General features: G+C 38.4%; 1 protein-coding gene across 4 annotated transcripts in view; it reads left to right on the top strand.

Moving 5' to 3' along the window:
* Positions 1-1,169: 1,169 nt before the first annotated feature.
* HMGCLL1 (3-hydroxy-3-methylglutaryl-CoA lyase like 1) overlaps positions 1,170-16,238 on the top strand; it is a 74,844-nt gene continuing 59,775 nt past the window's right edge. The window contains exon 1 of one of the 4 annotated variants that reach the window (XM_068183679.1): positions 1,170-1,356. In XM_068183679.1, the coding sequence (XP_068039780.1) occupies positions 1,252-1,356 (105 nt within the window). In that variant the 5' untranslated portion in view covers positions 1,170-1,251. Of the gene's footprint in view, positions 1,357-2,282; positions 2,472-16,238 lie in introns of those variants that run through there. The other 3 variants (XM_068183674.1, XM_068183677.1, XM_068183675.1) reach the window with 3 other exon arrangements.

Here is a 16,238-nt window from a genome sequence, read left to right as displayed (position 1 = left end):
TGTGAAGTGTGAAAATACAAGAATGTTGGATTCATTAATATTTTACTGGAAAAAAAAGCAGAAAAGATACTAACTGCATCAGATAGTAGTCAGTAAAAAAAACTTCCTGGCACTTTTCAGTGGCCAGATCTGAAATTGCAGAGATGACCACCAGTAATATTTTTAAAATTTTACACTGGATTTTAAATATCTTATTTTTGAAAAGCCATGATTATCTTTGAAAAACAAAAGCTTCCCAGCCAATCAATCAGCATCCAGTTTTGGTATACAATGGCCATGGAAATACAATTTTCAGATGCACAGAACAACAAGGATGAAATGCAAAACTGCAAAACTGCAAAAGAAAGATGAGATTGAGAGCATCATATCTATCAGTGAACAACTGAAACAGAAACTTGGTGATAAATCTGATAATCTTTTGCAGAAAATGATTGACAGAAAGGTTAATAAATTTAACAAAATATCCCTGATACCCCAGAAAATGAATGATCCAGAAACAATTTTTGCTTGAGAGGAGTTTGGAAAGTAGGCTGACACTAAAATGATCCATTACTATGAATGTAAGGGAGCAGACAAAATATAACTTGTTGCTGCAAAAAGAGCTGTTGAAACCTCAACAGTATTACATTTGTAAAGCTCTAAGGCTTTGCTACCTAAATGGAAAGCAGAAATGCCAGTGTGTGCATGAAGCCTCGTGTCACCTGGACGCCCGAGCGAGCACGACCTGGTTTATCTCGCATCGTTTGCACAACCCAGGGATGCCGAACAGGCTCGGTCTGGAAGCAGCCCTGTCCCTTCCCCTCCTGCTGCCTAAAGCCTTGCCAGGTCAGGCTGGGCCCGGTGTCCCGGGGCAAGGGGCAAGTGGGGCAGGACGGCCGGCTGTCCTCATGCTCGGCCCTCCCGGCTTTCCTCAGCGGTTTCTCCCGCACGCACGCCTCGCGATTGCAGGCTGCTGCGGCGCCGGCCGAGCCCGCAGCGAGCGCGGCCACCCACAGTCGCGGCTCCTCAGCCGGGAAGGCGCGGGGGCCAGGAGGAGCGAAAGGGCAGAAGGCGAGGAGGAGCAGGAGGCGACGGGGGCAGAGGGCGAGGAGAGGCACGGGGCGAGCCCCGGGGCCGGCGGCCGTGAGGCGGCGGCCGCCGCAGCCGCGCGGGAGGGGACGCGGCGGCGCGCGCGCTCCGCCAATCGCGGGGCCGCTCGCGCGCGGGCCGGGAGGCTGCGCCCCCCCTGCGGCGGCGGCTGCCGGGCGAGCCATGGGCACGGTGCCGTCCGCGCTGAAGCACTGCCTCAGCTACCAGCACCTCCTCAAGGAGCAGCTGTGGATCGCGGAGCCGCCCGCGGCCGCGCACCCCGCGCAGGTACCGCCGGGCGCGGGTCCAGGGATGGGACGGGGCTGGCCCTAAAGGGCGCGACCGCCACCAGAGGGAGGACGGGGCACCGCCGCCCCCTCGCCCTTCAGGCGCGTCCACCGCGCCGCTGCTGCCCCTGCCCGCCCGCAGCTCCCGAGTCTCTCCCCTCTCCCGTCCTGCCCGGAGCAGCGGGTGAGCGGGAGAGGCCCTTTCCCACCGCCCCGCACCGCTGGGGTGTGTCTGGTCTGTGTTTCAGCACACGGCCGGTGTTACACCGTGTTCCAGGCAGTACGAGCACAGGTGGGTGGTGCTGGGGCAGCAGTGAGGCAATGGCAAACCCACTCAGCAGTTGTCCTCGCCACGCGTGATCTTCCCCTGTGTGAAAATGATAAAATGGCAGGGTGAGACGCATTTGGGCGAGGCCGCGGTACTGCCCTTGCTACATGCAGCTTGTATTGCTCCCACGAGTGCGGCGGGCGCATTTGCTGTCGAAGGAAGAGTCACTGCAGCCGTGGGGGTGCGGAGGCAGAGCCGGGGGATTGTCACGGAGGGGTGAGTGAAGGTGGCTGCTCACCCTCCTGTGTGTGAGCCGTGAGCAGGTGCGGACTGCGGCTGCAGGGAGTGCAGGTTAGTTGAGGCGCCCGGGCAGACTGCCAAATCAACAGCGTGGGCCAGGACTGTCCTAAACATGGCTTCGTAGGGGAACTGAAGCAAAGTTACCAGCATATCCTCTCTGAACAGTCATTCAGTCCACTCCAGCTCCAGTAATCAGTCAGTCCTTCAAACCTTTAAAAACATAAGCCAAGCCTAGAACAAAATAGTTTAAACTGTACTTAAATACATTTTAAATTTTCTTTTTAAGAGCAGCTCTTGTTTGTTGCATCTTTCTTCTGTTTTCAGATAGGTAGTGGGATCATCTTCCATTTTGCTCCACTCTTTGGAAGTGAAATTCATTTACTATGTAGCAACGTGACTTCAGAGGTGGAGAGTTGATGAAAAATGTTCTCAGTGGTATGAGAACTGGCAGCATTTTAATTTTGCTTCAGATGCTCTGAGCCTCGTATCTCAAAAGATGCATATATGGAACACCCAAAGCAACCTTGTGAGCATAGGGCTTTGTATAGGTAAGCCCCATACAACTTCCAGCTATCGTATTTCCCTGGCAATAGTGTCTATCCAGCATTAAATTTTGGGGAAAGAAATCAGTTTTTTTTAAGTGGATTTTTTTTAATGGTAAAGAAATAAAGTAAAATAAATAAATAAAATAAAATGGACTTTTATGTATTAGGCCTGAAGCAAAGCACTATAATTCTGTTCTCATGCCCTCACTACATTTTGGTGCATCATTTCCTTTCAAAATATCTGAACATTTTGTAAAAGATTCCTTCAAAATACCTTGATATGCCACTTGATTGTGTCAATCTCTCTCCCCCTATCAGATGAAGCATTTGAAAAGTCTTAGGCAACAGAGTGGGTTTGCAGTCAAAAACAATCATTAACATCTTCTCAGAAAATAGTAGATTAAAAAACAGGTTTTCTTTATTGTAATGGATCATTTTACTTAATTTTTTGCAGTGCTCTTCTTTCATTTTCATCACCATTTTTCTTTGTCCAAGGATACAGAAGGATGTCTTCATCAGTAAACAGCAAACATGATGTGGGTGTGAGCTGCATAGTAGCCTAATTAAATCCAGAGCTGGTAATTGTTTACATTTGCTTCTGCATTACCTTGCTGTGATTTTACATGAATCTCTTCAAATGTCCATATTTCTCACGTGGATTCTTACACAACCCACAAAGGTTTTCCTTGTATAGAAGTGCATTCCATACCAATCCCGTTCAAGAAAATAAGTGTTTCTTGTTATGTGATCTAGAAACTATACTGGCTCAAGTAATGATTGTAAAAGGTTTGTTGTTTTGTTTTGTTTTTTTTTTATGACCAGTGTATGCATGATAGTTATTGCAGCACCACTATAATGATATTTATGAGAGTACACTAAGGAATAAAATAAGAAGAGGGATTTCGGTACAAGAACAGTTTCCCAGAAATAATGTTGTCATGGCTGATAAAAATAAAGAGTTTATTTACTTGCTGAAATATTTTCAGGAGTTCCTCAGGATTTTTCTTTTAACCACCAAGTAAAATGTAAATGTTGCTGCCAGGGCTCTTGTTAAAAAAATTGTATCATTCTATTTTGTCTAAAGACCCCAACTATATAATAATTTGGTTTTATACTGTGCTGACTAATTTGTAGTCCTGTCCAGGTTTAACCACTTGAAGCTCTACAGGAGGTGAAAGAATGTGTTCTAAAGTGAATAGTGGGATGTCTTAGTCTTTGTTTTCCTTTTTTTTTTTTTTTTTTTTTTTTTTTGTTTCATTTAGCCAACTATTTTTGTGGTGTTTTGTAGGTGGCTTTAAGTAGCTTTCCCGGGCAGGTGCTGTCGGGGTGCCTGCGGCACCGAGAGCATCTCCGCTCCAGCCTGCTTCGGCCACTCCCCCAGCCCACGACGCCCAAGCCCGGATGGTGTAATGAAAGCCTCACCAGAATGACGAGAGGGCTCTTGGTACACTCCAGCAGGGTTTATTAAGGAGAAATCCGAGGGTCCAGGCAGGGTGGAAGTAGGTAAAAATCCAAGGAGGCAGGGTAGAAGCAGGAGTATGTAGGGCAGGAACACAACCTCTGCTGAAAGGAGCTGGTGGCAAAGAGCCAGGAACATGGGAGGTGAAAAGGGTCAGGATACAAATCATCCAATGGGGAGAGGAGTCAGGGGAGGAGTTGGAGTGGGGAAACTTGACCTGTACCCATGGGGAAGCGAGGAGGGAATGGTTTTCCAGGGAGGACCAATGGGGGAACAGGGGATACAGTATTTTCTAGAACTGGGGAGTGAACAACTGGTGACCAACAACCATACATTTGCCTGAAAAAGCGAGGAATCATGGGAAGTTGCACCAGTCTCTCACCCTATGCGAATGATGTTGCTTTCCCAAGGCATCCCGGCCCTGTCTTCCCCATGGCTGTCTCCCACAGTATTTTTAGAACAATATTTGACTTTAAAAGATAGACTTACTTGAGCAGTAAAGTTATTAAAAAGGAGAAATGAAAAGTAATAGGTAATTTGGCTAGGTGGCTAAATAGTAAATAGAATTTTCTACTACCTATTTCTAGAAGTTACTAATACCTATTTCGGTCTTATTTAGACTGTAATGCATCAAAAAAATTACTGAACACCTGACTGGTCAATGAGACATCACATTCCTGTTGCAGTGTGTTCATCTTTCTCCATATGCTTAATTTCTTAACCATTTGCTTCAGAACGCTTCTGTAATGCTTTATACAAGGAAGACAGTTCAGCTTCATTTTCTTAGCATTACCACAATGTATATGGTTTTTATTAACAGGTCTGATTAACTTAATATTAAAGGTCTGGTTCATTTTTACTAAATAAGAGCTATAGTACACAAGATTTTGTTAAAGACGTGGATTTATATCAGAACTGTAAAATGTGCTGGTATCTATGGAGAAAAGAGGTGGCTGTAGATACTGCAGTACTGGGGAGATTTCTGCAGCGATCAAGGTAATTTCCGTTGGTGACTCACAAGATTTGACCAGAGTGTGTAATGTACTTTGTGGTCTGCTTTGTGAAATGCTCAGGCTGAGCAGCAGGGAAGGTGTTTATCTGCTGCTGGTGTCCTCTGGTTAGCAGGAACCCTCTTGCTGGAGAAGAGATGGTCTGAGAGTAATTGACATTGGTCTTATCCTACAGACTTAATGTTATATTTTCATGTAGGCTAGAACGGAATTTTGATGCACTAGGAATATGCTAAGGACACAGCAGGAAAGAGCTGGATGGCTAAAGAAGTGCAAAAGACCAGGATGAAATTCAAGGATGTAGAATGATTAGGTGCTTTGAGACTTTTAAGCCAAACTAGAAACTTTGACCTTATTGTTAGAAGAGATTGAAGAACTTTGGAGTCTTCACAAATCATAGGATGACTATGAGCTGCCAATATAGCTGTTAAAAAAAATCAAGTTCGGTCCTCAGATAGAGTAGATCAAGTATCTCCAGTCAAACAGGGAGGTGTTGATGCCATTGCAAAGAACCTGTATCTGTTCCATTTTGGTTAGTCATGTTCAAGAAATTCAATTCCAGCTGGGATAAATTAGGTCTTTCACCACTGGAATTGGAACATTGTTTGGGAACATTGACTGGGAAAGGGAGGTGAAATGTAAAATCACTTGGGTTTGTTTGATATCTAGTGTTAAAACCTGGAGGATGTGCAGGCAGGGTGGGAAGAAGAGGAATTAGCTGCTTAAAATAAAGGAAGATGTTGCTATCCACAAACACACACTTATACTCAGTCCATATAATAAATATAAAGTAGAAATTTAAAAACAAATTATCAATTGGTGGAATTCTTTAGGAGCTTTGTAATCACAGTAGTGAGGATATGACTTATGGTTACTAAAAGGATTATATCATGTGGTTTCCATAGTAGTGAAAATTATTTTGTTTTTAAGAACTTTCAAAGATTGTATAATAAGGAATAGAAGACTAGATATTTATATATTTTAAAATAGAGATAATCCCATCTCTAGTTTTTTTAAATTACATTGTGTGGCTTACAATAGTTTGTTAAGGTCAGAGTGTCAACTTTAGCATGAGTATTCATCTACTGCTTCAAACTGGGGAATCCTGCTCTGCAAGAGGGTAGTGGATAAACATAGCTAAATTGTAAGCATCTTTTTCTTAAACCATTGCATTTATGTACTACTAGCTTGGTGTACTAAGGGGTATAGTAAAATAAAAATATATTAGGACTCATATGGGTTGTTGAGGACTGCCTACACTTAAAATAAAAAAAGCAAAAATAAGACTCTAGTCTCTTATTCTGCCAGATGGAGCTGGGACTCTAGGAAGTGTAATCTGTCTAAATAATGCTTATGTGTGCTATGTTATGTTGTAGGATTTCTGTCACAGACTTAGGCTGTCATATGGAATGCAATATCCAGAATCATTAACAGTTATTCAGGATATTACCATTGGAAAGTTTTATATCTGGAGAGGAACAGAAATGCTAGGTGCTAAATACATAAAATAATGAGCAAAAACTTGGGTCCTCTAATTTAGATGGCTAACTTCTGTTTCAGAGCCTTGATTGCAATGATTTATATGCTACGTGCCTAAATATCCAGACTAAGAATGCACAGACTAAGATTCCCTCATCTCATCACTGCATGACACTCTTGGATCAAGAGATGCACACAAGTGTCTTACTTTTGCAGTTTTAATCTGCTAGTTTAGATTTTGTAACAGATTGTCATGTTTTAAATGTATGCTAGAAACCTCCTAAATTTATTTTTAAAGTAACTCAAGAATAACAATAAATCCCACAGTCCATATGACAATTATGTATGTCTTACTTATGTTTGATTCTTGATTCAAATTACAGCATAAAAAATGAGGCATATGGTATTATGCAACCTGGGAGGAGACAGCAGATCTCTTTTATTTGAGTCTTTTAGGTATACCTCAGAGCAACTCATTTGAGACATACTGTATTTATATATATACATGTTCTTTTTATCTCCATTTAATTATATATTCCAGGAATAAATTAACATTTACAAGCTCTAATCAAATAACTATTTAGGTTATTTTCATTTTTAAATTTAATTTATCTAGTTCAAAAGTACTGTAAAAATTGCTGACAACAATACTGCAAATTTATTAGTTTGCCATGACAATTACCATTCATCATTGTTTATACCCTTTTTTTTTTTACCCTGATGAAAATTGTATATAAGTAGAGAAAAAACAATGTAGTTTTCCTAGACTTTATGTTGCAGTTTTTGTTTCTTAACTCTTTCAAATATTTGCATTATTTAAAGATAATGAATGAAATGTTTATAGAGAAAGTATGTTAATTTCACTGGACAAAGATCTTTCTTCCCTCTTTCCCTTGCCCAACATTTTTCCTCATACTGTGTTTTCATCCTGAACTTGTGTTGTCTTTTATATAACCTAAGACCAAATAATTGATCACTAAGAGACTATGAAATTCCTGGTTTCCTGTCCTACATTCTTCCAGCCCTTCTGTATTCTTCTGTATGCAGAGGCCTTGTCAATATAGAACTTATTAAATGGATCTTTTTCTCTGTGAATACATTACAAGAATATCCCAAGACTGGGACCATTTTTTTTCCTTTGTTGCAGATTCCAAGGAACATTTATTTTCTTAGTGTTCATAAGATGTAAAGCATACAAAGTTATTAAATATAAATAATACATTTATATATTATATATAAATATAATATATAAATATATATAATAAAATAAATAGAAGAATAAAGTAGAAGATATTATAATTTAATTTTAAATAATAGCAATGTATTAAGTTTTTATCAGCATGCTGTCTTTTCTTGTTAAATTTGCAAATGATGAATGACATATGATACATGCTGACACTGAAGGTACTAAATAAAACACCCTCCCACTGAATTTAACTGGAGTAGGGAGAGTGCAATGCTGAGCTCTTTCTAAAGTGTTCTTTGAGTTTCCTCTTCAGAATATGCAGTCACTAGATTCATGACAATTTTTTCAGTCAGGTATTTTATATGCTGCAGGGTAAGATCTCAAGGAGGTTGAAGAGAGAAGGTCCAAAAAGGCTGAGTAGTTGGTTTGTGAGCAGTGCCAAACAGGATGTTAGAAGTTCAGAAGCTGGTAAAGTGTAGGTTTGACCTAATTGGCTGGTAAATACTGGATGGATAACAGGAGCTCTTTAGTTGATAGAGATGTATGCTATACTGGGATTATTAAGTGAATTTAAAATTTTATAATAAAAGAAATACTGGAAGGAAATGGAAGTACTGTAAAGGATTTGCTTTGCAAATTTGGGAACTAAAAAAATGCACAGGAAGTTTTTATTCAGACCCCATATTGGCTTTTTGCTGAGATCCTATTTATGACTTTTCCCACCTCCATCTCCTTCAAAGCCTAAATATGGGTACAATGATGTTCATTTCCTCTCATGCCAGCTCAAGGAGGAGGATTGATTTAAGACACCCCACACGTCAAATAATCATTTTAAAATTCATGCATCTTGAGATCATTCTTTTCTCATTGCTTTGGCTGGGAGTGAAGGTAAGTGAATTGCCGAAGATCAATCAGATCCCAGTTTAATTACTGCTGAAATAAATGAGAATATCTTTTAATAAGACTCTTATTTACAAGTCATGGATCCTCTGTGTTTTAGTTTTTGGAAGGGAATCTTACCTCAGAAGATTACTCTACCAGCTGGTCAGACATAGAAGTTTTCATAAAGCACAACCTTTACTGCTCCTAATTAATCAGATTTTCTGGTTTTTAAGTTTCTGATATGGTAACTAATAAAAAGTATTAACTGTTGTCTCTATAGTGGCTTTTAGGTTGGGTTTTTTCCACTTGGAAGGGATGCTGAGTACCTAGAATGCTTAAGGGTGGCATGCTGGGTACCTAGGATGAAGTTACTTGTTTTCTCTACATTTTAATGATAAGACTATTTTTTGGTGCTTCTGAGGAAAAAGGTAGCTTCAACTCCTGCAGCACCTGTGTTGAAAGATTCACATGTCTATGGAAGTGTGTGTTTGAATTTCAGTTTATAGGTGAATAGTGTGCAGTAAGAAACTAGTGCAGTGTAGGTACAGTCCAGAGATAAAGCTGAGTTCCTGTCATCCTTACTTCTTTCACTACATACATATTTGCGGTGTTTAAACAAGGTGATGGTTCTCTGAAAGTTTAGGAACTGAAGGCTATTGAGAATCTTTAATGTGTCAAGTGTGAAAGAAGTTATGTTTAAAGAGCTTCAGAAAAGTAGTTATTTAGTACTTCAGGCTGTGTTGAATTCTCTTCTATTGTTTAGCTCTCTCATTCATTTAACAAAACATTCATTTAAAAAATTAAGCAATATTTTCTTTAGCATCCTTCTTTTCCTGCAAATTTACATTTAAAAAGATAGATGAAGTATGAAAGAGATGATGTTGTGTGGTATTGTGAACTTGCTAGGCAAAATGTGCCACCTTAAAAGTTTGCTGGTGCACATGATAATGCAGATGTGGACCTCGACATAGAGAGTTATGAAGTACTATGCACTCAGTAAGGCTCATCAATTAATTGATCCTCAGAAAATGCTAGAACACAAAAATAATAATTTTACCAGTGGGAATAAAACTTACACAGAAATTGGGAGGAAAAGGTTCTCTCTGTCTATCTAATCCATCTATCTTCTGTCACTTAGGAAAACTCATCAGGATATTGGAATTCTGAGAGAAGTTGCTTTCTTGATTGATCAGAATTTTCTGAGATAAGAGCATGATCAAAATCAGACTTTCATACTGTGCTAAATACCCATAAAACAAATTCAGCATTTTTGCTTTTCAGCAAAAGGGAAATATTACTGCTGTGTTAATGTACGCTTATATAGCCCTTTTGGGGTAGAAATGTCACAATGGTGCACACGCCTTAAAATTAAGCAGTGCACTAGAGATGAAGAATTTTCTCTGTTTTGTAATATGTTAATAGGGACATAATGTACAATGAATAATAAGAATTTTATTGCATAAGATGTTATTCAGACACATGTTTTATTATCTGGATTTTAATTAATCACTTCAGAGGAAGACTGCTAAATGCACGGTTTACATTTCAGAAAAATATTTCCAGGGACAGTTTTAAGGGTTGCCTTTCAAACTAAAGTTATTACAGTTAGAAGTAATCAGCTCATAACTTTTTCCCTAACTTTTAGAACTTAACTGGGTTAGGTATTGTAGGGGTCTCAGGCAAGGTATCATGTCAGTGGTGAAGTTCTCATATTGCAAAAGATGGAAAAGATGCTACAGGTGATAAGAAGGAAATTATATTTACTATTGGAATGTTGTTATAGCTGATATTATTTTTAGATAATTCCCTTGTTAAATGGTGATTTATATTACAGTTTGGTGTAAATGAATGAAAGTTACTCCAATTGTGACATTACATTTGAATTTATTTGGATTAAATATTCTTATGAGAGTCATTCTCAGCAGCTCTTGCAACAAAAACACAGATTTATTACATGCAGAAACTGCCAAAAGGTGCACTGTTGAAAAAATTGTACTGGGTAGACATTTCTTCTTTGTTTGAGTGGGGTTTTTTTGTCCACAGATGTTAGCTGTTTTGTATGGGAATAAAGGTGTTAGTTTATGAGTTTCTTGGAAAAAGAAGTTTAAAGGCTTTGAATGGATAAGATGTGTGGACTGAAGCGCCAGAGGAAGCGCCAGAGGACATTGCCGGAAAGTTAGGTGAAACCCATAGGGAAATAATTCAACAGCAGCATCTGGAAAGGAACTGTATGTGGCTTTAGGGCTTACTTTTAATGCAAGTAGTTAAGATGAGATTAAATGTAGGTGTTAGTATGTGAGAAATGGAGGAACAAGGTAAGTGATGAAGGTATATCATGTGGAACTCTGGGATTAAGGAAAAGATTTAACAGAATCCACAGCTGATCACAGCTGAATTTTTAAAACCCTGGAAACATAATTTGAATTGAACTATATACTAGCTTCATAGAAAGTAAAGCAGTGTACATGAATATTTTATTGGGGGAAAAGAAGACAGGGTATAGGCCAGTTCATTGGCCTTGGCACATCACTTTTGCCAGAATGGGATGAATGAATATGCTGGAAAGTTAAGCTACTAAACCAGTTGGCTGTTGGCTATGCAGAGAGGAATCAACTGGTGATTGAGAATTTTCTCTTGTCTCCCTGCCATTTTTTGATATTCATTATTTGATTCAATTTCCTAAGCACTCTTGTCTGGTGCCATGTGAGATGCGTAAGGTAGCTGTGATGGCTTATAGGATTGGCAGGTATTGAATAGGATTTACGGGAGACTCGTGCCTTCTGGCTCAATTGCTAGAGGTCAAGTCAGATGCATCCTAAATGCACGAGGGTGCCTGTACTTAGCCATCTGACCTGTGCCCCTGCTGTGCTGTGTTGTTGGATAAGCTTTTGGCTGTTGCTGACAGTGCTGAGAAGCGGTTCATCTAGCTGGCTGGTTTTCATTGATGATGCCATTTAAGCTGCCCTATAATATCCTCCTTTATCTCCAACTTCCAAAAAGCCACAGGTCCTGTGTCCTGCATGCTGTGTTGAGATAACCTTAAGACATTTTATGTGAATATATACATTGACTGCACCAGGATACCTAGGACACCTGTAGACAAAATTATGTAGATACTTAAGGATTTTTAAAGTCCAGTTGAGTCCTATCATTAAGAACATTTCAGGACATTTTGAGCTTAATGAGTGGTCTGGCTGCATTGGCATTTAGTCCATAACTAGTATTATCTATTGTCAGTCGTTGGAAAAATCCCTCAGTTAAGTTTATGTGTCACAGTAAAATGAAAGTACAGCTAATATTAGTACTATTAGATATTTTTTCCCTTTTTTTTTTGTCCTTAGTTAATACTGGTCTTATTACCAATTTTAAAACTACATAAATTTCTTTCTCATCAGTTGAGCACTTTATTATTCAGAATATGGAGGCTTAAAAAAAAGCCAAACAAACTTCCTAAATGTGCAAAGTCTAGAAGTTAAAGCAATAAAATTTGGAAAATATCATGATTCATTTTGCCATGACAACCCTCAATCTTCTCAAACAGTCTGAAGTGATATATTCCCAATTTGATTTTGTCTTTTTCATAGTTCCTCCAGTACCAGTATATTTTCTTCTACTTGTTCCACTTCAATGTTTTCAGGTTTCCACTATATAATTTTTAAATTTCATATAAGAAAATTTTTAATGCCTTTAATTATTTTCAGCTAAATAGGAAGAAAACTATATTCTTTAAATATGCTCACATTTGACTAATTTGGTAGTGATAATGGAAGATTTTTAAAACTTCATTAATGGCGTCGTGTTAAAGTTACCATTATTGGGAAATTATTATGATAATGCTTTACAGATGTTATTTTCCTAAAGAACTTTATAAATCTCAAATTCTTCTGAAGGATGACTTGCCAACAGAGATGAAATAAATAGCCATTAAAATACTATCACTTTAATCAGTATCTTTTGGAAAGAGAGCTATGGAAAACATAGTGGTGGGCCACCTGTACTTAAATTCATTATTTACTTCATCTTTTAGGCCCAGCCTTTGGACACAGAAGATGACATTGGTTGCAGTAGTAATGGAGAACAGTTGATTTACTTTCAGCTTTTAATTTTAATTCTTAAGGATCTATGCATAACTCACTTTTATTGACAATGAGTTATTTAGAGAGACTTACCTGATAGAGTGGATAGGCAGTATATTCATTCCCCCCTGCCCCCACTGATATCCCAAAGTATTTTAAAGAGCAAATTACTTGCACATGTTGGATTTGTAATGATGATCATGCCTCTGCTTTTTCAATGTGTGTGGAAAAACACCACTCTTTCTGTCTTCTAGAATTCTGTCTTTAGTCTTGCCTGTAAAACACCGAACACACCATAATACTATTACCATAAATAATAGTAAAGGAAAGTGTGGGAGGTTTTGGCTCCAGTGTCATCAGTATGCTGTTGATCTCCGTTCTCTGTATCCTTTTCATCCAGCCCAGATGGCAGAGTATAATTGCTTTTCCAGGCTTTGACCAAGATAGGGATATGGATGAAAGTGAGTTGGCTGTAAATCAGCTTGGTTAATGGAGAAATGCTGCTTGTTAGCCAAGGGAAGCATTTAGGGAAATAGAAAAAGGTAATGTATACACCACGTCCTGAAAATACATTTTTAATTTTTGCTGAAGTGACTGGCTGTGTTTGCCTCCTGTTAATAATAGAGGTCTCTAGTACCATTTATTATTGATTTCATTGTAACATAACTGTGGTTGCCTTTGTCTCTGCTACCACCTGACACTACTAATAGATTCCTTGATCATTATTTTTCAAGTTATCAAAAATTGTCTGTGACTACAGCACATCTATGTGCCTTTTTAGGTTGCATGAACTGTTGACTGTACTTTGAGTATTCAGATCTCTGCTATTCCATGTACTCTAAATTTGTTGAGTACAGCAATAAATGATTTTTAGAAGGTGTCAAGTTGTCAGTGATAATTCAGAAAGTTCAGTCTCATCCAAGAGACCATTATTTGGCAAATGTGGTCCGTTGTTTTTGTTGCCAGGTTATGAATGAATTTTTGTAAAATATAGACATGAATATTAAAGAAGGTATTTTTTGTTTTCAAAGGTAGTGAACAATCTTTGGGCTTGATTTTATCTTTCTGTTTGTCCTGTAATGCTGCTGCTTTTTTTTCTTAAGAACATCCAACATCATAGCAGAGAATTGGACATGTCTTTTAGACACTCAGTCTCCAGTTCCTGAGATTTCCTTCTTTGAAGAGCTGTCAGAACAGTTTTGTTAGCCTGCCATATACCTGTGGAATTTTCTGACCCACTGGAGCTTGCATTAGGTAAATTTTAAGCTATGACCACAGGAGATGTCTGTGCGACTCTATATTTAGACATGTAGTAAGCTGTCCTTGGCCGCATAGTTGGAATGTAACATGGACTCTCATGATTTTGATGATCAATTTAAAATGTGTAATGTATATAATTCAATGTATATAATTCACATTTCTTCTCTTTGCTTTACTAAAGGGAAAAACTTCTGGGGGTCTGTAACTATCTGCACATCAAAATTGCTTCATAAATATTTTCCAGTATACTTTTACTGGCTTTGCTTCTATTGAGTTATAAAAATAACAGTGAAATGTCTAAATTAATATTAAATCTTAAATGTTGATCATTATATGCTTATATTTCCCCATAGTTATTTATATTATTTGAAATACTACTAGTAATTGTATTTTATGTAAAATTGAATATGTTTCTTTGTGAATGTTTATATGAATAGATTTTGCTCATGACTGTTATATAAAGTGGGAAATACTGCTTTATTGATTTTTTGTCCATCATAGCCTTTACTGTGTCCCTGAGATAACACCACCTGTTACGTTGTGTGCTATCATTTCACCATATCTATGCTTTGTACAGTTTTGGTGGTTAAAGCAGTATATGAAAAGTTACAAAACAAGGACTTAATCAGGATTAAAGCTAAAGAATATGGGCTAACAATTCATGGCTTTATATCCTGCTACTCAGAAAAACACTTACCTGCTGTAGTAGTTCAGTGTAGCTTGTCAGTTTTGAAAGAAACACTGTTAAATTTAGTGTAATGGAGAGATCAAGAAGAAAATCTAGTTTATGAAGAAACTGAGAAAGCCATAAAGAAATACAGAATAATATTGTTGCAAGATAAGTATGGTAACACGTCATTTGTTTGACTAAAAGTAGTAGTTTCAGAATGCATTCCAAACGCACAACACAGTTAAAAACCAGTGAAGAATCTTTAAGCTTGTTTACTACTTCTGAACTCTGCACTTCCTCATGGAAGGGGAAAATTAGTAATAACCTAAGAGGGAACATGAGTTTAGTCTATGATGTTATCTGAAAACTACAACAGAAAACAACCTTCACTCTCTCATATATTTAAAAATGTATCTGAAAACTACAACAGAAAACAACCTTCACTCTCTCATATATTTAAAAATGTATCATTACTACATTTTATTTTTATGCTTTTAAAATAAAAGTGAAAGTAGACCCCTCCAAATATATTCAAATGTATGACTACACTCTGAATTAAACAAAACAGACAGTTCCAGGCTTTCAGTTTATGTGTGTTCATAGTTCAAGCTGAGTTCACTTCACTTGGTTATATGAGGTAAATTGTGTACTGGAGGCAGCTGCAGGTTCTGGTTTCCCATCCATTAAGTACATTCACTGTAAGCAAAAGAGTAAACTACAAGTCATAGAAAATAATCAGCAGGTGTTTCACCCAAAGTACGTGAGACTTGATCTCTTCTGATCTAATATAAAGGAAAATAGTCTGGGAAGTGAGGAATTCCTCCTGTTCCCTCTCTCAGACTCCTGCAGACAGAGATTATATTGATTTATGAACTCTGTAGCTCTAGAAAATGTACTATTATGTGTTTTTCTGAAAGAAATTTTCTTTCTTATAGAAAGGAGTTCCTTACTTGTTTTGCTACATCTCATTGCATTTTGCTAAGACCAGGGAAGTACTGTGCTGTGAAATTGGTTTGCAAACTTAGTACCTCTGTGGCAGTTGTCTATGTGATAGGTGATTTAGCACAATTGTATATTATGCTTAAGTTTTCTCTCTTATAAACATGATTCTGTATGTGTATCAGACAGAACTCTTTTACTACTAGTTGAATTTTGGTGTATTTTTTCTTGTCAAACCCTTGTTTGTTGCGTGAATAAAACATTATTCTTTGGGATTACTGTCATAGCATAGCTGTAGCCTCCAGTGGGTAAGGAGATAAATCAGAGAGAGTTAACACACAAAACAGTGATGTTCAGATGTATTTTATGAGTGCTGCTACTCTAATCTGAAAAGTGTGATATTTCTGGCCTCCATCAACAAAGCTTATCCTTAGGGTGCTAAGCATTAACAACTACTACACTTTTGTTTTAAGTGCAACTGACAGGAAGGGGCAAAGAAAGGGAGAAATAGGCTGAAGAAGAAAAGAAAAGGGAGAATTCCTCCTCCTAAGGGAGGAATGTGAGGCTAGTAACAGGCAGGTCACCAGGCAGACCCACAGGAGCCTAGTTGGGTGAGAAGGGTAGGCCTAAAGTGGTATCCTAGAGGGGTGACCTAGAAGGGGTTCAAGCATAAGTACAGGTCATTGGGTGAGTTTGTGGTGTTAGGGGAAGTCCCAAGTAACAGCTGTGAGTACAGGTCAGGGAGTCATGGTCAGGCTTTAGTCCAGTGGTGGTAAAAAGAGTCGGCCATGCAGCCCTGTGCCTGTCAG

The sequence above is a fragment of the Anomalospiza imberbis genome, chromosome 3 (assembly GCF_031753505.1).
Source record: "Anomalospiza imberbis isolate Cuckoo-Finch-1a 21T00152 chromosome 3, ASM3175350v1, whole genome shotgun sequence".
NCBI classification, from domain to species: domain Eukaryota; kingdom Metazoa; phylum Chordata; class Aves; order Passeriformes; family Viduidae; genus Anomalospiza; species Anomalospiza imberbis.
The sequence above is the reverse complement of the archived record's forward strand: the minus strand, read 5'-3'. Positions and strand labels throughout refer to the sequence as shown.